The 22,630-nt window shown below is 39.7% G+C and overlaps 4 protein-coding genes across 6 annotated transcripts in view; 3 read left to right on the forward strand and 1 right to left on the reverse strand.

The window, feature by feature from the left end:
• lgr6 (leucine-rich repeat containing G protein-coupled receptor 6) overlaps positions 1-3,962 on the forward strand; it is a 36,699-nt gene extending 32,737 nt beyond the window's left edge. The window contains exon 18 of the mRNA XM_088290260.1: positions 69-3,962. Within this exon, the coding sequence (XP_088146386.1) occupies positions 69-1,315 (1,247 nt within the window). The 3' untranslated portion in view covers positions 1,316-3,962. The remainder of the gene's footprint in view (positions 1-68) is intronic.
• On the reverse strand, positions 3,106-6,610 carry ube2t (ubiquitin-conjugating enzyme E2T (putative)). Its single transcript, XM_088290265.1, has 7 exons — positions 6,444-6,610; positions 6,080-6,189; positions 5,183-5,252; positions 4,994-5,099; positions 4,797-4,895; positions 4,397-4,480; positions 3,106-4,122 (listed from the first exon to the last, which is right to left on the reverse strand). The coding sequence occupies exons 2-7, from the start codon at positions 6,186-6,188 to the stop codon at positions 4,003-4,005; spliced, it is 588 nt and encodes a 195-aa protein (XP_088146391.1). The 5' UTR covers position 6,189; positions 6,444-6,610; the 3' UTR covers positions 3,106-4,002.
• Positions 6,611-6,645: 35 nt separating this feature from the next.
• Positions 6,646-12,094, forward strand: etv7 (ETS variant transcription factor 7). Its single transcript, XM_088290261.1, has 8 exons — positions 6,646-6,992; positions 7,093-7,228; positions 8,076-8,240; positions 8,315-8,470; positions 9,135-9,227; positions 11,188-11,330; positions 11,407-11,507; positions 11,594-12,094. Exons 1-8 carry the CDS (start codon positions 6,969-6,971, stop codon positions 11,781-11,783), a joined length of 1,008 nt encoding a protein of 335 aa, XP_088146387.1. The 5' UTR covers positions 6,646-6,968; the 3' UTR covers positions 11,784-12,094.
• A 128-nt stretch (positions 12,095-12,222) lies between these two features.
• On the forward strand, positions 12,223-17,011 carry pnpla1 (patatin-like phospholipase domain containing 1). 3 transcript variants are annotated; one of them, XM_088292266.1, is made up of 10 exons: positions 12,223-12,315; positions 12,844-13,107; positions 13,181-13,413; positions 13,528-13,593; positions 13,664-13,873; positions 14,103-14,163; positions 14,247-14,513; positions 14,594-14,708; positions 15,529-15,651; positions 15,761-17,011. In XM_088292266.1, the coding sequence occupies exons 2-10, from the start codon at positions 12,900-12,902 to the stop codon at positions 15,924-15,926; spliced, it is 1,449 nt and encodes a 482-aa protein (XP_088148392.1). In that variant the 5' UTR covers positions 12,223-12,315; positions 12,844-12,899; the 3' UTR covers positions 15,927-17,011. The 3 variants fall into 3 exon arrangements, with proteins under 3 accessions (XP_088148392.1, XP_088148393.1, XP_088148394.1); XM_088292267.1 differs by having other exon boundaries at positions 12,226-12,315; positions 12,912-13,107; XM_088292268.1 differs by lacking the exon at positions 12,844-13,107 and having other exon boundaries at positions 12,297-12,315; positions 13,157-13,413.
• Positions 17,012-22,630: the final 5,619 nt, after the last annotated feature.

The raw sequence follows: 22,630 nt of genomic DNA on the forward strand, positions 1-22,630 counted from the left end.
TGAATTGGCATCAATTCAATCACAGTTTGAGAAAGCAATTGTATTCACTGAAATTTGTGGCGTCACAGGTCCTTTCCGTCCCTGTGACTCTCTGATGGGAAGCTGGTTGGTTCGTGTTGGCTTATGGACCATCTCCCTGGTGTCTCTGCTGGGGAACTCACTGCTGCTCCTGACTCTCTTCAGCTCCCCCTGCCCCCTGTCGCCACTAAGATTCACGGTGGCCTGTATGGGCGCGTCTAATCTGCTGACTGGTGTTTGTACAAGCACACTGGCCCTTGTCGACGCTTTAACAATGGGAGACTTTAGCCAACATGGTGCCCCCTGGCAAGGAGGCCCAGGATGTCAGGTGACAGGATGGGTATGGGTGCTTGCTTCTGAGGCAAGTGTTTTGCTGCTGACGCTGGCCGCGGTGCAATGTGGAGCAAGTGTGACATGCGCGCGCAGCTACGGGAAACCACCGTCACTGAAAAGTGTGCGTATATTTGCACTTTTATGTCTCACTCTCTCACTCTTCCTCGCTTCTTTTCCTCTGCTTGGAATCGGCGAGTATGGCTCCTCGCCTTTCTGCCTACCGACGCCATTACCACCTTCGGCCTCTCAGCGACCGTCTGCCTTGGTCTTTCCCTTAGTGCTCATAATGATGAACACACTGTGCCTACTCGTAGTAACATGTTCATACATCCGACTATACTGGGAATTACTTAGAGGGGAATGCGAGGGCCTGTGGGATTGTGCGATGATCAAACATGTTGCCTGGCTAATATTCACCAACGGCCTCCTTTACGTGCCAGTCGCTTTCTTCTCCATCTGCTCACTGCTTGGTCTCTTATCTCTCGGCGAGGAGGTGCTTAAATCAATCATTTTGCTTCTTCAGCCTCTACCTGCCTGCCTAAATCCCCTACTTTTCCTCCTTTTCACACGACACCACTCCCAGTATTTCTTCTGGTACCGCCCAAAAGCGCCTCTTCAGCTTCGCCGCGAACGCACCGTAGACTCACTGGTTTCTGTGGAGACAGAAAAGAGCTCCTGCTCGGAAACATCTACGCAACTGTCTCTCGCTGATGTCGACACCCTGTGCAGTAGGGCCTCTTCAGTCCACTCTCAAATGGACCCAATTCGATCCTCCCAGTGCTCTTCGACTTCTTCAGTTCCTCTCATCTCTTGCCAAGCAACCGTTGTCAGAGGTAAAGACAGAATGAGAGAACAAGAGAGCCCTGACAACAAGGGATGTTTGAAGACTTCGAATCAAGATATTCGCAACAACTGCCCGATGCATCGCTCGACCATGACTGACTCTGTTGCTCCAAATCCATAAAAAGACCAAGCTAATTGCCTGAAAATCTGGGCATCACAGACACTCACGGGTCATCATGTACAAGAAAAGGAAAAGCAGTCCTGGATCCAGGTCAACAAAGAACCTCTCAATGAGAGGACGTGGAATAGATGAGTACTCTCGAAAAGCGATGAGTGGTAGAGTGCTTGTAAAAAGGGAAAGTGCAACAAGATCCCGCTGCGATAAGGAATTCAAATACTATTACGCAAACAAAAAGGCTAATTTCAGAACCCATTCAGTGGACTTCAGTCGCAGACTTGCATATGTTCAAGAAAGACCCAGTAAAAGTTGAAATACCATTAGACAAAACTGCAGCAGGGTGGACTTTAAATATATCAAGAACAGAGTTATATGTATAAATGTTATATCAAAATGTGACCCGTCACGGACATGTGGCTTGGAAGTTACTCATTGCCAGGTTGTAATTAACTATTTGTGTTTATTTCTCCTTTTAATTGACTTGACAATGAAAGGATTCATTGTCAAGCATGTCAGGTGATTAACCAGAGTAAGCTAACAAATTTAAACGTGTGTTACAAATTCATGTTTTGTTTTTTTTGTCTTAAACATCAAAAAGCAACTCCACAAAATATGCGGAAAGAAAAATCAAGTCTGATAGCAATTTAGCCATTTATCTGGAGACTAAAGGGTAGACCAGGCGTGGGCAAACTACGGCCTGGTGGCCACATGCGGCCCGTTAAACGTTTTAATCCGGCCCACCAAACTTGAAAAATAATTAAATGAATAAACCTTATTAATTTTTTTATTTTCTAGATACTCTGGTATGTCAAACACAGATATGTTGTTGTAATGCTTTTGTTCATTTTCATTTAAAATTAAATGTTTTTTCTTTTTCTCCGATGAGGTGAGGTTACCAAGTCAAATTTTAGAACCCATTGTGGCCCACCAATCAAAAAGTTTGCCCACCCCTGGGGTAGACCAACAGTGTGTACAGTATATGCAATGTAACTACCTCCAAACTAGAACTTTATTGACTAGGGGTGCACAGATACCAGTATTGAGTAACACTGGGGCACGGCATTACCATGTATCGCTGAATACTCAATATAAGTAGGGGAGAATGGATACCGTTGTAACACGGGTTTGTCGTAGCACTTGCAATTACTCCAATCGGAAGTTAGGAATCACCTGATACACCTCGCATGTGCTTCGTTATATCCTTCGTCCACAAGTCACGTCATGTGAGGGGGAAAATGTCATTTTGAGCTAAGAAAGTAAATATTTTTACTCAAATGATTCGTGATTACAAAGGCAACTTCGTACTTCAAGTCAATTGTATATCACTTTACATGTCTATATATCCATTTCATTGTGTTCATTCGTGGTAATGTTTTAACTGCTAGCGCTAAGCCAAGATAGCTAATTGCTAATGCACTCAGGGACAATAACAAACTTGCCTGCGCAAAGTTGTAAAATTTCTCATATAACATTCACCATAAGCTAAATTGAACTTGATATACGAGTACGAACTAGATTTTCGACGGAAAAACAACGGGCCTTCGATCCAGCCACGTTTGAGAATTTTAGCCACAGTCTTAACTGATGAAAGACTGACTTGGCTAAACATAAGCACAACAGTTCTTCATTCCTTAGCCAAATCCAGACAACAGAAACTCCCTTTAAAAAAAAAAGAAAGGGAGAGGTGGACAAAGCATACAAGCAATAACTGATAACCAATGATCGATTCATATTTTAGTGTATTTGAAGACCTATAGAAACTTTTATGTTTTAAACAGAGAGCATTTAGAGTCTTTAGTTATAATCGTGGCCTTTATTTCATATTGTTACATTTAACCCCGAGGTATGTTACAATTAACCCAGACCATGGGGTCAATTTTGACATTTCACTCCTCGCATTTTCAGTTTGTGTTAACAGGCATTTTCCACGCTATTTATTAGTAGACACTTGCAGCTAGTTTTCATAGCAGTTTGAACACCCAAAGATAAAAGAGCTCAAAGTCAGAGACAGAAATGTGAAGGATGTTACAATTGTCCCTGGCCTTCCCTACTTCTTTGTACTTGGTCTGGAGAAAAAAAAAAGTGATATCAGTGCATCCCTAGGATTGACTCACTACAGCCTTTAAATGTTTCTCTCTTTTCCAATGATAAAACACCAAATATACTAGAGTTTAAGATATAAATACAGTTTGTTTCAAAGAAAACATTGGTTCTCATATAGTTTGTACATACTATTGTATCGTGACGGGTAAATGAAGCTTCAAATCTGCTTCATGAAGCAGTTGTAGTATTTTTGGACTCCTGCAGATGGCACTCTCTGTTCAACATTGGGCTAAAAGCACACTGACTTGCCATTTTCTTAAACCGTTCATTTAAACCAACAGTGTCATCTCGAGGACTCAAAAATACAACAACTGGTTCATGAAGCAAATTCGAAGCTTCATTTTCCCATCACTACTATTGCATACAAGTGAAAAGCGTATGTCTGAATAAAATGATCCTTATATTCTGTACAGCAATCACTCTGCCCTCGCTACTATTTAAAACAATATCACCAGAGTAATCTTTATTAAAACACAAACATTCACATAAATATGTATATACATCTCAAACGACCAACCGAACAATTAAAACCATGCAAACAAAAAAACATGCAGACGCGCATGTGGCTGAAACAAAAGTGGTCGAAACTATACAGCGGTTCTCTTTGCCAACTCGTCCCGCTCCTGCTCTGCAACAGAAGATGTTCTTTTGCGCGAAGGTGCATTCTGATTCGATACATTGTCTTTGTGGCTGCTCTCCAAGACACCCTAAACACAGACAGACGCACACTACTTTGTAATATCACCACCAAGTACACGTTTAAAGTGTCATGTAAAAAGCGAATAAATATTTAGTGTTACTAAACAGTTGCTCAGGAAATGTCTTTTGTGGCTTTAGTAATAGTTGTAGTGATATAAACAGAGACTCATTATTTTATAAGCGCTGTAATTTTTGCTTTATTTCTTGAGAGGTGGCTTACTAAGAACATATTTGTTGCATTAAACAAATAAATCAAATGATAAGTGTAATTAACGGCCTTACCATCATCTTCTGAATAGCATGTTCCTCTGTCGATTTCCTGGCCTTCTGCGAAAACAGCTGCTTGTTGTATCGGAACTCTGATGCCTGCATTCCAACACACGTATAGTCGTGCTTCACCGAGTACTTTACTACTACTTATTACACAACTCTTTAGTATCACAGGTAAGATGCTCTCGAATGCAATGTGGAGATTTACAAAAAAAAAAAAAAAAAAACTTGCCACTAAATAAGGTTGTCTCAGATTGACTGGCACCTCTTTTGACCAAGAGGCAATGAAAGTGCATGCTTGAAAGCATAATAGCTAACGGACCAAAACTGTCATGTCAACAGAATACGTAAATACATTGCAAGTCAGCCGAATGACTGGAACTGAAGCTACACCACTTGAAATAAAACTCACTATATCAGCCATAAGAGGATCATCTGGATTTGGTTCAGCCATAAGAAGTTGGATGGAGGTAAGAAGTGTGGAGAGGTTTAAAGAGGGCCTCCAGGCTCCCTGATTAAACAGAGCAAGAACTATTACAATCCGAATAACTATCAAGATCATGAATAAAAGAACATGTATACAATATGTTCTGTCCAGTTTGGTATAACCTTTGGAGGGAGTTTGAGAGCCTCATAACAGATACGTCCTGCAGTGTCAATGTTTGGGTGGTAGATGGGAGTCAAGAATCGGATTTTGGGGGGCTCAAACGGGTATCTACAAAAGAAAAGAAAATGGGTTGTTATATCTCAATAAGAAGAGTGGGCTGCATTTGAAAAGTTAAATCTCACAAATGTTACCTTTCTGGGATTTTGATCTCCAGGGAAAAGACTCCACCTTCATATGGAGTCCCTGAACCACCTACAATCTCTGCAAATCACAGCAAAGGGGAAAAGCACAATAAACTTGAGGGATGTCGATGTTAAATGCTTGAAAATGTGGCTGAAAGGTAGTGGTGTTAGTAGTAGAGCCAGGAGATATGCATAAAACCTCAATCAAGGTATTGGCCGTATTATATCACAATAATGACATCCCACAAAAACAATGTTTCGTTATTCTACAAAATAAACACAACACACACTAGGACTCCTTAACCCTTCTCACTTCATTTTGAAGTGACAAATAGTTCTGTATCAAATGAGCATCAAATTCAGAAGTGCTGCGGTATAAAATTATCAAATGTAAACAGAAAAAGCACAGTAGCATACATATTTGTGAACAAATGTACATCAATCTGAACGAGAGGAATACTTACACAGTTAATATGAGTACGAAAAAATTATCATATCTTGCCGGTATACCCGTTGAAATTAATGTGTTTTAACTGTGCTTCACACAAGTGTTAATATATTCCATAATTTAGAGTCAAGTGCTTGCAAGGCTCTTAACGACCCTCTGTCCCTCTCTCAAGGTGACAAAATAAAGGTTACCTTGAGAGAGGGACAGTACATTAAAAACAGGTCAGCAGACCACAGTGACCGAACAGGACAATATAATAAAACTAGAAACATCAAGAAAGATCACTGAGGCCTCCAAATGTGACTGCTAAAATTCTGTACTGAATTCAAAACTGACAAGTGTGCGTCATGGGAGTTCTGATCCAGATGAGTAAAATCAAATACAGTAACTTGACTGATTAGTTTGAAAAAATATATAGCAAAAGAGCATCCTTTCTAAGCGAATACTAGGTTACTTACGGGCCTGCAAGTCGTCAATGCGTTCTTCTGTCTGCCAGCATGTGATCCCGGGAGGTGGTTCGTTGGTCAACATGTCAAGTTCTCTCTTCAAACGGGTCGCTCTCTGCATTCTGCGTAACAAATTCAATGACAACTGACATCAAATGTGTATCTTGTAGGATTTGTGTCTTATGGTCTAAATGTATTTTTCTCGGCAAAATATCATCACACTACTGCGTTTATTTTTCCTTCAACATTTGCGATGACGCACAGCTACAGGTTGCACACTTGCTAGCTAAATGTTGCTTGCTAATGACCGAAGTCTCACTAACATGTCACTCCGACACTAATAACCAGACTGGGAATAAAATTACTCGCAACTTACTCGACGCGATAATATAATCACTTGTATTCCTCCTTTTGTCCTCTTTGCTGTCTTTATTCGAAAATCGCTGGACGACGAGAGGCACCGTTCCGTTTGTATTTCCCTCTCATAATGCCATCAACGGTACTTCTTCGATTTTGCAATATGGTAATTGTTAACCTGCCGAATATACACTAGCGCCATCTACTGTCATTGTTAAAAAATAAACAAAAGAAAAACGGCAATCGGCTTAGTTGACACTGTCAATTCCAAAATAGAGTGAAACAAATTATTCACATGGCCAGTGGGGTAAAAACAAACTATTCGTCATGATTTAGTGACATTATCATAAAGTTGAGACGTCCAATCGGGTTTATTTTGCGCACGCTCCCAGTGAGGATTATCTTACTTTCGTTTTTCAATTCCCGGAAGGATAGAATACGAAACTAGGAGACTTGTGCTCTCAGTGAACACATTAGTTGTGCTCAGTCGTTTCATTTGAGTACTTTTTTCTATTTCCTATTGTGGGGCAGCCGCAAAAAAAACATGTCCATGCCATTGAAGGTGAAGGTGAGTATATGTCTCTTAGGTGGCACTCTGTGGTGGTTTTGAGAGATTACCTGTCACAAATTAACGTGTGTGTTTTCGGGCGTGAATATTTTTATTTTAGGAAGAGCGTCAAAAAAGAAGTGTTTCCGATTTAATGCACGAAACGCAAATCAGTGGGCATCACACACCACCACACAAGATTCCGAACGTCAGCCGTCCCTCACAGGATGACATGTGGCATCTTCCCGGGCAGCTACGTGAGTCCAGTTATTTATCCCATAATTACATGAATATAATCCAGGATTGGGAGAACATTTGTTTGTCCTGAGACAAACGGTAGCAGCTGTAGTAAAAGTCATTCCTAAATATAATAGCGCTTGAGCACCAACATGTTATTTCTCTCTTATTCTTCCTGATGGACAATTTACATATCATGAACTAAAACAGATAATACACATTTTAAATAAATTGTTCTTGCTTTGATCTGATCATATTTCTTCCTTGTAAATGTTATGACATTCTGTTTTATCTCCGTCTTATTTTAAATAGTAGTGTGTGCCCTTAAGTTGTCTCTCAACATACACGCAACACAGTTAGTAAAACCTTAGTAGAAGAAAAAGTGACTTAACGCAGAGGACATTATCAAGTTAATTGCTCTAAACGTAGGAAGACCAAAGGTCAGTCTTCGCTTCTATTGTTTCATATCTTTCTCAATGTTTTCCAATTTCAGCCACAACACCGTGTGACACTCAAATCAATGCAGCTCTAGCACTCTTATTATCCAAAAAATACAAGTCAATATCAATGTATTTTCTAACCGAAGTTTGTTTTTGAACAGTAACAATAACAGCGAATACTGCTACCAAGAAAACCTATGAACTTTAGCATTGATTTGTAGTCCCGTTACCGGAATTAAATAATGCAAAAACAGATTCTCATTCAACTAAAATGGAACAGTCCCAATGTATTCATTACAAAATCACTCAGCAGTGCATTTTAAATCTATGCTTTCCAGGTGCCAACATTTGTGAAATAGGGTCCAAGTACATGATGAGAAGAAAAACTCTTTTTGAATTGACTCTTATGCGCATCTTTTGCCAAAAGGAATAAATCCATCTTTCTGGGATAAGGACGATGTCTCCCTCTGGCTTCACTGGGCTCACAAGGAATACGCACTACGCCGACCTGAGAAGGGATGCTTTGAAATGAATGGCCGAGCTCTGTGCCTGCTCACTAAGGAGGACTTCAGACACCGCTGTCCCAGCTCAGGTAGAGCTGAACACAAGTCTTATGCATGACTGACTTCTTTCACACCAGCATATTTAACGTTCGATTGTCTGCAGGCGATGTTCTTTATGAGATCCTGCAGTGCGTGATCAAGCGACGGCGTGTTGGATGTGAAACCCCAAATGGGTCTCACATCGAAAGCACAGACAGACACCAGACGTCGGTCCCAGAAACTGAAGAGTGCCTGTCTCCCTCCTCAGACGACATGCAAGGTTAGACATAAATTGTGTTTGCCTTCAAAAACACACAAGGATAATATGTGTGGCCAGCTTTAAAATGTAATTAATCATCACATGAAAGTTTGATTATTTCCCGAGCATATTTTTTGGTGGGGTTTATTTTTGTGCACTTTGATAAAACTTTAATCTGCATGGCTTCTCTCAACACACTATACCCAGGTTTGTTCTTGACTTGAGAATTAGTGGTTAAAGGAATCCTGTAGTTGTTTCATTATTAACGTCATAACTGTCACCTTGTCAAATTGTCACATGCGGGCCCCCCTAAATTGTTTGTTGTTCCGAATTTACAACTCACCATAAACCTGCGCCAAAGTGCACATTTTCAACATTCACTGTGTGCCTGTTAAAAAAAAGCAGGTGGTTTTCATTGAAGGAAGTAGAATACATGCCAGCATGATTTAGAAACCAGTCATGTTACAACTTCAGAAGCCAAAATTGGTCTTACAGTTAAAAGCACTGCACCCTTTTTACAAATAAAAAAAAAAACTTCAGTTGTTGTTAAAACTTTTGCTTTCAGTTTTGTTCTCCACAGCTGCTCAGATTCACACTGTTTCAATTTCAGCTGCGATTGTGAAATGTTTGTGCCTTTTGATCCTTTCTGCCTGCTTCTCTGTTTTTGCATCTACGCAAACACAAGCTGAAACTGAAAGAGTGAGAGAGGAACCCCTCAATTTGACTTGCCAAGAGAAGCCTCAAAGACAAGAGCACCGATTCGATGGTCGTTTGCCAGGTACAGCTTCGTTTCCTCATAATAAATCACGCTCCGAATATTCAAACTCAAATACATGTTCAAGCTCTACGTGAAGCATGTCACATGACCGAGATTTTCCACTTTTACTTCCTGTAGATGTGTAGGCATCAAAACGAATGCAGTATACTACCAATCAATGATTCTCAGTGTGATGTACGCAGGGCTCCCTCTAGTGGCAGGCAAAATAATCACTCAATATTGTCACATTCACAACACTGTGAATGTGACATGTGAATGGAGCTACCGCAGCAGTCAAAGGGGAGTTTTGCAGTTGGTTGGAGGCAATTTCATTCTGATTCTCTTTGGAATGGATGAAAGGGCGGCATTGTGTGCAGGATATAGGTGGTGTCAAAAACCACACAAAGCTTTATAAGGACTTGTTTTCAGCATCGCTGTGAGAGAAAGCCTTCTCATCTCTTGTGTGTTTCTTTTTTTTTCATTAAACAACCATTCAAGTTATTAACATGAATATAAAATGATTGCTCATTTTTAATTACAGTTGTTTTACGTACCCAGAGAACGTTTGAAAACATGTATTTGAGATTAGTATTCTTCAAACTGGATGGTACTTGCTGGTAAATGTTTGCTGCTGCAGTAAATCACACATGAAAATCCACTGCATCGGATAAATGATAATTTAATTTAAAGTCATTAACATAAAAGCCATTTGAAGAAAGAAAACATCCAAATGACCTCCGTATAAATAGGCTCGACTGTTGACTGCCAGTGGCTCCACTTATATACGTACATAGCAAAAATAGCTATAGTGTAAAATTAGTGTTGAGTTCACTGCAGGGGTTGTCAGCTTGTCATGCTGTTTAATGGAGTGTTATAAAATGCACATGATGTGGGAGTGTTGCCAAACATCAAACCTGTTTCACAACCATTTAACAGCACTATTTTAGTGGTAAATACGGTACTTAGTTACCTGGCTCAGTTGCAGTGGATCCTCCCCCCGAAAAATAGCAGTTTGGCGCCTGTGTATTTGTTTTCCACTAGTCTAGTCTAAAGTCACAGTATTTTGATTAATATTGTGTTTGTGGAATATGAGTTAAGCAGCAAAATCCACCCATTTTTATCCATCTCAGGGCGGCCATTTTGTCACTTTCTGTTCACTGAAGATGACATCACAGTTGTTCAGGACGCTGGTAATGACCAATCACGGCTCATCTGTTTTCTCAAGCTGGGCCATGATTGGTCGTTATCTTAGCTTAACTCATATTTCACGAACTTAATATTAATCAGAATGGCGTGTTTCGACGAGTGGGGCTACGTAGAACATAAAATTGTCTAGAAATTTGGGGGGGGGTTGACTCTCCGCTTATGGCAGGCGTGGGCAAACTACGGCCCGGGGGCCACATGCGGCCCGTTAAACGTTTCAATCCGGCCCGCCGCACTTGAAAAAAATTAAATGATTAAACCTTGTTAATGTTTTATTTTTTAAATACTGTGGTTTTTCAAAGACATATATCTTGTAATGCTTTTGTTCACTTTCATTTAAAATTAAATGTATTTTTTTTTTCTCCAATGAGGTGAGGTTACCAAAACACTCCATCCATCCGCTCCTGGTCCGGCCCCTCTGTCAAATTTTTTAACCCATTGTAGCCCGCCAATCAAAAAGTTTGCCAACCCTTGCCTTAAGGGGTGTGGCTTTATGAGTGACATCCCAAATACAGATGGCTAGTCTTCTTGTGACTGCCAGAAAGTGATTTTAGTCGACTGCTTGTGAGTGTTTATACTATGTATTTGTGTGTTTCACTTCATAGTTTTCAGTAAATTGCTGCCCACCTCACTTCACTCAGGCAGCAAAGTATCAGAAGTTCGCTTGCAACTCAAATTTTGACTCTCATCTCAAAGCAAAAAAAAATGACTAAGCAGCTAAAAAAAAAAATGCAGTAAATCATGAATTGTTTGATTTTTGATTCCTTTCCTGGATCAGAGTGCAGGCTACTTTGGGATTTTGTCTATAAACTGCTGTGTGATGACCAATACCAAGAATACATCCGATGGGAAGACCGTGACAGCCTGGTGTTCCGGGTAGTGGATCCCAACGGCCTTGCACATCTTTGGGGACACCACGAAGTGAGCACCAAGTTCGATGCCATTCAAATGTGACAATTTGCACCCTGCCGCTCTAATGATGACACGTCCTTTATAGAACAATGACAATATGACCTATGAAAAAATGGCTCGTGCTCTAAAGCACTATTACAAACTCAACATCATCAAAAAGGAGCGAGGACGAAAACTCCTCTTCAGGTCTGTTTTTTTCCTCCTTCTTTTTGTTTTTTTCCTTTTAATCGGTTCATATTGTTAACTAGCATGTCATTTTTGTCACTCCCTAGATTTCTGAAAACACCACAAGACATCCGGAAAGAGGTGGATGAACCCCTTGAGTCTCCAGCACACTCTCCCGTTTATGACAGGAGCATTCCAGACAGTAGTCCGTCATCTGAATTGAGCGAGGAACATTTTGAGGTTTCTCCGTATCGTACCTCTCGAGAGTGCTCTCCGACTGCGCCACCGGTGCGATAAAAGTGTTGCGATTCACGAGTCATTTTGAGTCGAAGTAAACTTTTTTTTTTTTTTTTTTTTTTACTTTATGCTTCTTCCACTTTAATCCCCGTGTGAATCAATACATTGTAAATATATATAAATAAATACTCTACCACGTGATTGAAAAATCATGGATTAAAATTCTTATGTAGGTATGAGCAAGAAATTGTTGTTTTGTGTAATAATTCATATTAAAAAATACATTGTTTGTTGCGCGTTATATTTTGTACTGGACAATATAATTCATATACATCAATTATACTAATTCTGCAGTTCTTGTTTTAATAAATATTTAAATTTGAACAGGGCCAAATGTGTGTACACGTTTATTTTGTAACATCTCGTCAACCCGGTCCCTCGTGTTTTTTTAATCAGCTCCCTCGGCCACTTGTTTCTTGTCCAGGTGTTCCTCGTTGTCTTGTCTGTTTGTATTTAGTTCCCACCTCCTTTAAGTCTTTGTTGGATGGTTTGCCTCAGTGCATAACTCCTGTCCGTTGTCACCCATGTCATGGTGAGTTCAGTCGGCGTCACTGTTTGTTTCGTCTTTTATTGATTTATTTTCATTTCATAATTGTGTGGAAAGAAAAAGCCAATGCATTTAGCTTGTGTCGCTCAAGTTGCAACGATTTCTTTTTTTTTTTTTTTTTTTTATTAAAATTTTTTTTTGTTTTTTTTTTGTAAATTAAATATGTCTTTAACTTATGTATCACTCAGTGCAACTAGAAAAAAAATCCGAGGCACATCATTTATGTTGTATAACAATGAGGTGTCTACTGCATTGCTTGTTTTCCATATTTGATGATTCACATACTTTGACTTAAATTCAGGCCTTTCCTCTGTTATCACATGGAAAGTAGTTTCAGTGAAATCAATCGAACAGGAGCAGACAGACAGTGAGAGTGTTGTATGCTTGTAAGCATCACATGTGCCTAACTAATATGCTATGGCTAATTGAGATCTCTTTAAAAGGCCTCATTATAAAACCTCGCCTTAGTTTTCACTGGGTGACATCTCTGAGCAAGTCACTCACATTTTTCAGGCGAGCGGGGCTTTTTCTTAAGACCACTGCAAAGCTCTCATACTGACGGCCTTAAAATGGTTCTCGAGGTATCCAGTGCTAATTTTCGTGAGGCGCCATCATCCGTCTCCTTCTCTGGATCCGGCTTTTTGGCCACCTACCAGTTGGGGGTTGCTCAGTGCTTTGTACATAATGCACCGTGGCTACTGCGCAAGGCTCCGTGTATTCTCGGGGCATCGGCGGGGTCGTTGGTAGCTGCCGCTGTTACCTGTGAAATGAACCTGAGTAAGTGGCTCCCTCTTTTTTTTCCTATGTGTGTTCATGGTTGTTACAGTTTTTTTCTGAATCTCATGCCCAGTTACGATGCGAAACGAAATGCTTCGCTTCGCCAAATCGATGAAGGCCTTTACGCTTGGACCGTTCAACCCTTCGGTTGATATCCTACACTGGTTGAAATACGTCTTGGACAAATATCTTCCGTCGGATGCGCATCTCTTCGCAAATGGACGTCTCGCTGTGGCTGTCACCCGTCTGGATGATGGCGAGTACACCGTTATAAAAGAATACCAGTCCAAAGATGATGTCATACAGGTGAGGTGGACGACGGGTTGATGTGATTTTTTTTTTTTTTTTTTTTTTTTTTTTGCTTCTCGGCAATTAAATTAACAGGCCTTGATGGACGCGTTTTTAAATTCCACTTCTCAGGCTCTGCTTTGTAGCTGCTTTGTTCCGGGATATTGCGGCATGCTGCCGCCCTCCCTCAACGGAGTTGTGAGTATTTTACAGCATTGTGGAAAAACGGGTCATACCTCCTTCCCTAATATTTGATCATATCTTGCAGCACTATATGGACGGAGGGTTCAGTCAGATGCAGCCCGTTCTGGCGCTCCCCAGCCATACTTTAACGGTGTCGCCGTTCTCGGGAGAGACGGACATCTGTCCTCGAGATGAACCCTGCTTGTTGGACATGGTGGTGACCGGAGTAACTTTGAAGGGCAATTTGGCAAATGGGCTGAGGTTCTGGAATGCACTCTACCCCATAAAGCCAGAGGTGAGTGCTTTCATGAGCCACCGGATTGCTGAATAACTGACAAATGAAATTTTCCCTTTTAATGCTCCAAGCGGAATCATGGCTCACGGTGTGACTAACGCGACTTTACTTTTTTTTTTTTTTTTTTTTTTTTTTAAACCTCATGATTCAAGTCGGGGCTGTAGTGGGGGTTCTGTTTATTGACAATTCCCTAAAAAAAAAAAAAAAACAGATGTGTTCTTTTGTGCAGACGGTGGAGCAAGCCTATCACAGTGGCTACAAAGATGCCTTTCATTTTCTTCTGAACAATGGTTGGTCAAAATCATGAAGGAAATCACACAAAAACAGAACTTTGCATGGGTTAGCATCTCATATTTTTTTTCTTTTTATGCAGAACTTGTCCCGAACATGAAAATGATCACACTTCCTCTAGAACTAGATAGCCCTCGCTACTATCGCATTAAAACACCCACATTGCTAGAGACCACTCCGGAGGAGGAAGATGACGACGACGACGAAGATGATGGAATGGACACAACAGTTTTGTCTTTTTTTCAAGGCAACCAAAGCACGCAGATGAACACTTCTGCGGAAGTCGAATCGACAGATGGTAAACAGGCCAATGCGGAACCTGCCCTCACGTTTGATACAGTCAAGAACGGTGTGCATTGTTCTTTGACGTTACACTTACCTGAGCTGCGTTCAAGAACACTCCGGTCAAATGTGATGTTTGTGTTGCAGTTCTGATGGGTGATATGTCGATGTATGGAAGCATGCTGGGGCCTTCCGGAATCTTGACTTACGTTGTGCTACCTATGATACTCTTGTTGCAGACTTTGGTCGAGACCAAGGAAATGTAAGAGTTGACATTTTTGCTCGGGCTATTAACTTGCATGTATGCAGCAATTGAATTTGTGAGAATATTAAAAACTTGAAATTTGATAAACTCCTTTATATAGTACCGTTTAGGAACAAAAGTTGTTTTTTTGGGACACCCTTGACCCTTTTATCCTTGGACCCACACTTTGGTAGGGCAGGGAAAAAAATCACTCTACCGAAAGTTTGGCTGTAATGTTATTTTTGAGTGAAATAAAATCATCTCAATCCACATTTTACTTGACAAACTAAAAATGAGTAAATTCAACGCTTTATTGCAGCGTAGTCAGTCCATACATGCTTTTTTTAAAAATCTTTTTTTTTTTTAAATTTTTCTATATTTTTCTTTTTAAAATGTATTTGTTTTTCTTTTCTTTTTTAAATTTATTTATTTTTTTGTCTTCTCAAATTTTAACACAAGAGATGACATTTTTTTTCCCCCTATTAAATATTCAGATTTTCTATTTCAAAAGATTGGAGCTAAAGGCGCACTCTAAATGTTGCAATTTTGCCGCTTAAGCGCTTCATGGGTTAATTGTCTTAAAGTCTCGCTCGTTTGGGATGTCTTCACATTTCTACGTCTGAACACTGAATTATTGAAAAAAAGAACCTTGGCACGGTTCATGACGATCCGTTCCCAAGTGTAACACCCACGGGAGTTGATACCTGAGGGCTGACATGGGATTGCTATTTTCGAGTTGCTTATGTGACTTGAACTGCAGAGTCTGTTTTGCACGGATCAATAACATCTTCCAGCCTTGACGCCCATGAATAACATCTGCTCATGTTGTCCCTAACAGAATGTTGTTGGCGTCTCGAAAGACACCCGAATTGGCTTTTTGGGCTTGGTGCAGCCTGAGGCAGTTTGCGGTCTTCTTTTTCAGTATACTGGTCTACACCTTCACGAAGAACCTCAAGGACAGGTTTGACACCTTAATGATTATGGAAGAGGGTCATTATTTTATGATTTTTTCCCAAATGGCGGCGTGTACTGATGTCTCCTTGTTTTTTCTGCTCTGGTTTACCACGCAGTGTACTGCCCATCATCTTGAAGTTTGAGTCGTTGAAACAAGCTCAAGATGTTGTTCCACTAAAGCACAGTTTCCCTCCACGGCCCAAGGAGTTGTCTTGTCCTGCGCTCTCTGAAAATGGCAGGTTTGGAAGTTCACGGTCCATACCTCCTTTACGAGGCTTGTGAAATTATGTTTTTTTTTTTTTTTTTTTTTTAATGACTAAACCCACACATCATATTCAATCTGTGCTTAAAGGGGAAGTCAAGCCCAGAAATTTCTTTACTGTTCTATGCACCCCCGGTAGTCAAAACGCGTTACAATGATTAATAATGTTTGTGAAATTTGTTAAGTAGCTCCCCCCCGTTTTTTCGCCATCTTGGGAGGAGGCGTGGCCATTTTGCCATTTTTAGTTAACATCACAGTTGATCAGCTAACAAACAACCAATCACGTCTCACCTGTTCTCTGAAGCTGAACTATGATTGGTTGTTATCTGAGCAACTGTGACATAATTTTCAGTTGACAGCAAGTGACAAAATGGCAGAACAAAAACTTGTGGTTTTTGCTGCTTAACTCTTATTCCACAATATTAATCAAGATGCCATGCGCTGCGGCATAGAATAGATTGGCGGGGGGGGGGGGGCGATGACTTCCCCTTTTAATTTGTCAGATGTGTAAACGCACGTCTTCTAGGGGTGCATATTATCACCGAGCAGCTGCAAGGTTGTTCGTTCTTTTGTAAAAGCTTCATTTAAGTAAATTGTGGTGACAATGTTTGGATATTTAATGGTGCCCAACAGACTTCCTACCTTGAGTCATAATTCCTTATTCCGGTCATAGATTTCTCAAGTAATCATGTGAATAATTATATTACTGAAAGCATTTTTCATCCTTTTGGAAGTCCATACAACAAATGTGCAGTCGTAATCTGTAACTCACAATGCACTATTGAGTTAAATTGAGTTAATAATGTTTGTATCACACTGAAAAGTCCTTCCAGAAACGTGTTCTGAAGTTCCGGGTGTAATATATTGTTGAAATTGTAACGATTATATTGTTGCGTCTTATTTTACACTTCCTTATGTGAGATTATCTGGCACTGAAAACCTTTTGCTTCCTGATGAGGTGTGAAGTTGGGGGTGCCTAAATTGTTTTGATACAATAGATTGTCAAAATGAATGTTTGTGCAGCTTGTCGTTCCATAAATTGTTTTAGCATGTATGTTGTTACACTTGTTAGTGATCAATAAAGTTAGTAGCCACACGCTCAAAATGTTTCCATTGCCTTTTTGCTGTTTTTATTGCCATGTACCAAATGTGTTAAAAAGCCTGAAATCTTTTAAAAGCATTAAACTGTTGCTAATATTTGACTTTTATGTTGATTCTTCTGCTTGAGAATTTGTTTTAATAGTTTTGTGTGTACCTGATGGAGATGGGAATTATTGTTGAAGCTAAAATGAAAATCCAACTTTTTATTTTTTTTTTTTAATTTTTTTTTTATTATATAAACATTGCACCGGTGTGTCAGGAAAAAAAACTACCTGATTTTGTGTATGCATTTGTCATTTGAACGAATTGTTGGTGGTCATTGAACGGGCGTTTTACGTTTCAAACATGCAGATGTTCGTCAGTCACCCACCCCGTCAAGATCATGAGTAAAGGTGACCATCTCACATTCACATGTACTCAATTGACAATGTAGGTCCCCACTTTGACGTCCTTTTTATTTCGAATGAATAGTTTTCCTGTACCCAATTTTGTTTTAAATGTAATTCCACAAGATAACCACTGAGTGGTGTTTTGAGCACCAAGGAAGCATCTTCTGTCTGCAAATGTTAAAGCTTATCAGTTAAAAAGAGGCAGAAAACATTAAAAATCATTATCAGATTTTAAATTGGATGTAAAAATGACAATTTAAAGTTAATGCGACATGAAAAAAATTACACTTTTTTTTTTTTTTTTTTTTACAGTGTACAAATAAGATTTGAATTACTGAACTTTGGTAAAATGGAAAGCGCTTTGTTACAGCTCCAGCTGTTGTGAAATGCGCTATATAAATGGTTGTATTGTACAAAAACAAATTGATAAGCCCTCAAAAAAAAAAATCTAAAAATTCAATACTTTTGCCAGCTGCGTCGCTCACTGGCTGCTCGACCACATGTGGTCGTCTTTGGAAATGAAAAATGAATCAAAGCAAACGACACAACCAACACACTCCCCGTAAGATTAAATCCCTGATAATCAATTTGTGAAACCATTCATTGCCACACGGTCATTTTACTGTTGAATTAAAACATTAAAAATTGAACCCCATTCACTTTAATTGCTCTTTGTCTATTTTGGCCAACAGGCCTTTGACCGACAGATCCTCTGCAAGGATATCTTGTCCCACTGCTCACCTTTTTAGCCCCGTCTGAATGGATGAATGGATGTGTTGGCATTGGTCTGCAACAGACTGTTTGCTATCTGTTCCTGTGTCACACAGATGGCATATTACCTGCTGGTGGATCCTCTTATATAATGACTGCGGACGGATCATACGGATAACGCACACATCTGTTGCTCTTCTATGCAAGCCATTGATCCGGCCAGTCAGCCGGAAAGCAGCTGCTTTTGTAAAAACAGATGAGAGGCAGAGTGTGTGTGCGTATCTTCACTGCTGAATCATATATGTACTTAGGCACTTAATGTAAAAAAAAAATGTGAATGATAAAAAAATTCTAATTTGGTTTGGTTGATTTTTACACCACTCAATTATTTGGATTGGAACCCTGAGTGATTTTAAAAGTCTAATCTTACCTTGAAAAGCTACTTTGAAACTCAAAATCAGAGTTTAAAACCCAAAATTTGAAACCTTACATTGGCTCAACCTAACCCCCCTTTGTAAAACTTAACGTCACAAATTCTGCCTGCTGCATCCAGAAAGCAACCGCATCTGCATTGCGACATATTCCCAAGGGCTGAGAATTAAAGCCGAAACATTCACATTCAGCGGTTGAGAGTTGGCCTCGACAGAGTTGATGTGTTGCACGATAACGCAAACTGCGGCCTACGGATGTAACCACAAATGTGACCTATTACTTTTGAATTAATTTACTCTTTAGCAAAATAACAGAAGTTGACCAGATTGAACTGACTGCATGTTTTTTTTAAGTGTAGGTATGCTGTTTTACTCATTTTTTTCTCTGTAACGTTCTAAAATGGGTTGTTTGTGTATAATTTACCTTTTATTTTATGACTATTTAACTGCCTAAAATAATCAGATCAAATATTCACCACACTTTACTTTTTTATTTATTTAGTTACTTTTTTCTTTATGCAAGGTTTTTTTTTTTTTTTCCAAGTGCTCAAAATGCACATCAACTGAACACCTGAATTATATTCATTTATCACAGATAAAAATAACGTGACCTCAAAAAAATGTGCTGGAGACAAAAGATTTTAATAATAAAATAATAGCGGGGCAGAATATCATATTGATCTTTTAATATTTTGATTATTGCAACAAAAGGATGAATGAAAATCCCTGAAAAAGCTTTGCAATGTACTATACTACAAATGCTGTGGGCCTAGACCAGGGGTGGGCAAACTTTATGATTGGCGGGCCACAATGGGTTCTAGAATTTGACAGAGGGGCCGGACCAGGAGACGGTGGGTGGATGGCGGGCCGGATTAAATTATTTTACGGGCCGTATGTGGCCCCCGGGCCGTAGTTTGCCCACGCCTGGCCTAGAATGTTAAAGCAGATGCATTCTACTCCCCTGGTTCAATCAAGATGAAACATTTTTCACTTTTTCCGTCTTGTCCAATCTTGCTCTTCACCGGCAAAAATGATATTTTCTGCTCTCATACATGCAAGCTTGTGTTTGTGTTTACTTTATCCTCTGATTACGCTTGAGAGGGAGGTTGAAGGCATTAAAGCCATGTTATGTGCTTGGTGATGCGTAAAGCCTTACTTAACGCCATTAGCTGTGTGCAATAGCGAACATTAATGTGCTTGTTTGCATGTGAGGACTTGTACGGCTATCTTGGTGAGTACCAATAAATTTTAATCCCATGGAGAAATTGGTTGAACTCCATATTCGCAAACATATATCAACATCATTGTTTTATCAGTTGACGTTGATGAAATTCGGTTTGGAACTTCCGAGAAAATTTCCTGGGTGTCCCGTTTGACCATGAAATTAAATGATGTAATTACCTAGAATCCCTTATCTCTATTTTTATTTTATTTTATTTTTTTTTATCTCTCACAGCCATATGTTGTTAGATGCACCAAGGTCAGAGGGATTGTGACTGGAATTAATAAATTAGAAAGACCTTAGTTAGATCCGAGTTAAAAAAATATTAATAATAAATAATTAGAAAAATTAATAAATAATAAAAGAGGAAGATGTGGTCAAAAATGTGTGACTTTATAGGAGTCTCCGAATGCATGTGACCGACCATGGCTGCTTGTTTATCGGTCTTGAAGTTGGGTAATCTGGGAGGTCCGATGAGGATAATTCTCATTAATCCCGTTCACGCAATCACCAGAGTGAAACAGATGTCAGATTTTACTGGGGAGCACCATTTTAATGAATAAGTGTTTTTTTTTTTTTAATTCATTTATTTCAAATGTGTATGATGGATCTGTTAGGAAACTCTAATCCAGCACAAGAACTATGATAGTTGTACTGTTTCTAAGACATCATCAGACAAGCTCCTAATAAAGAAACAAAAAACAAATCTGATATTGTGAAACAAACTGTAAATCAGCTTGACAGTTGTATTGCTCACATGGCAACTCTTCCTGATCACATTAGCCAAACAGCCTTTATTTTTATTCGCCCTAGCGTGTCATCGTTTTCACGCCGAAGGTCATCCACTTTGGAAACTAACCTGCCTCAAGAGTCGCGCAAATACACTGGTCCCATTTCAGTGAGTCTCCAACGGATAAACAATTTGCTTTGCAGAAGGTGAATTAAGTCCATGAAGAACACACTGGAGGAGTGTGTGGACTTGTATTCAAAGCAGTAAGACTCCATGTGTCAATTATCGCCAGAGCCAAAGTGGGACTCATTTTCGGTCCTGGAGTTTCATGGCTTAGACCGGTCCACTTTAAATTTAAATTGAAAGATTTACAGGTTCAATTAACCTACCATTCGTGTCTTTGGAAGGTGGGAGGAAATCGGAGTATATTAGTTTCGCTTGAAGAATAAATCACGTTGTGGCGTTTTCTACTGGATTAGCAGGTTTTATCGTCGTCACTTCACAACACGTCATTAGCGCTATTCTAAGGATGCTTTGTCGTGGTTACAATTAACACTTGTGATTGTGTTTAATGTGATATTTTGTACAGATTGGTTGTAATAAAGTAACAGTGGTGTTGTTTCTAGTCGTGTTTTGAATTATTGCTGGTGGTGCCCTTAGCAACAAAGGTAGTGCCGTCAGTGCTTCAGGGCATGTCCTATAAGGGCCTACACACTAAAGACAAAGTAGAGAAGGACTACAAAAAAAACGTTTCTTTCTTTCCCGATTTCACATTGAACCGTAAGAATTGGCTTTGTGGCTGCGCCAAAAATCAGCCCAGCCCACCGGGTATTTTCCTGGTGCTAAACATTGGCGATTCCCGGCCTACCGCGAGCTAATCAGAGTTGAATCTTCCCATAGCAGGTGACATTTAAGATACCACACCCGGCTGAAATATCAATGACCACACATATTTCTTATGAGTACACATTCTTAGATGTTAGGGTTATGAAAAACAAGTCTGAGTTATCGCAGGGCTTTCCACATCCTGAGCATAAGCGTTATTCAACAGCTAGCTTGCTAGCTAAATGGGCTACTTTTCAGCGGACGGATACATGTCAGGTTTGTCCTCTATGTCATCTCGCTTGATGTGTCGGTGTGTCAGAGCTGCTTTTGGGAAAATCAATCGTTATCAAACATGGCGACAGGGATTATTCAACTTGTGGCTCCTCTTTTATGACAGACATTTGAGCACATACTTCCTGCTTGTTATTTACCCACAATGCTTTATATTTGAAATCTATTATGTGAGTTTAAATAACTGAAAATACATAACACTTTGGAATTTAAATAAAAATACTGAGTTGTTCTGAAAATCCAGGTGCATTTTAGAGTGAGGACCTAGCTAGCTAGTCAAGCGCACGCTGTCATGTGCTTATAACTAAGTAACTCGCAATTGTGCCAGATAACTGCGAATGTGAACGTTGCACTCAAGTTCTTATTAAGTGGAGGAGGGGGCGACTCATGCCAGATGTCTCAATGCATCATTTGGCAACATTTTAGCCACGGCCAAAAATCTGGAAGACTTGGTACAAAACAGTTTAGCGCTATATCTCCGCAATTCATGACTACATTGTTGTCAGCCCTTGCATGTGGTTTTCAGTAATTCTCCGTAAATTCGCTTCACATGGTCTTTAAGGAACAGTCTCCTCTTCCTTCTAGACGATGATGAACTTCAGTTTTGATGAGTAGGAATGGACTTTCAAAAGATGAGTCATTTAAACTGATTTTAGTTGAGATTTTGAAGCAAAATGTTTTCCCACACAATGTGTCTCCATTTTGGGGTTATATTTGAGGCCAGGATCCGCCCTCAGTCACTTGCTATCTATCATACCTTCCCTGACTCCATGAACTGAATTGCAGTTTTGTTCTGATTTGTTCTCACAAGTAGTTATTGCAGCGCCTACTGCTGTGAGAACGTTTTCGTCACGTCCAAATACACAGTTGAGGCAATTGTTTCACTGCCACTGTTTTATTAAATAATGATGTTGTCACATCCTCAAAAAAAAAAAAAAAAAATCAACTGTTGGACATCCTGGAGATACAGATAAACACATTCAAACTCCGTGTAACCACCAACAGATTTGGTGATCTAAACGGC

This window comes from Idiotropiscis lumnitzeri, chromosome 3, assembly GCF_059441095.1.
Source record: "Idiotropiscis lumnitzeri isolate Australia: NSW breed Sydney's pygmy pipehorse chromosome 3, RoL_Ilum_1.0, whole genome shotgun sequence".
In the NCBI taxonomy this organism is placed as follows: domain Eukaryota; kingdom Metazoa; phylum Chordata; class Actinopteri; order Syngnathiformes; family Syngnathidae; genus Idiotropiscis; species Idiotropiscis lumnitzeri.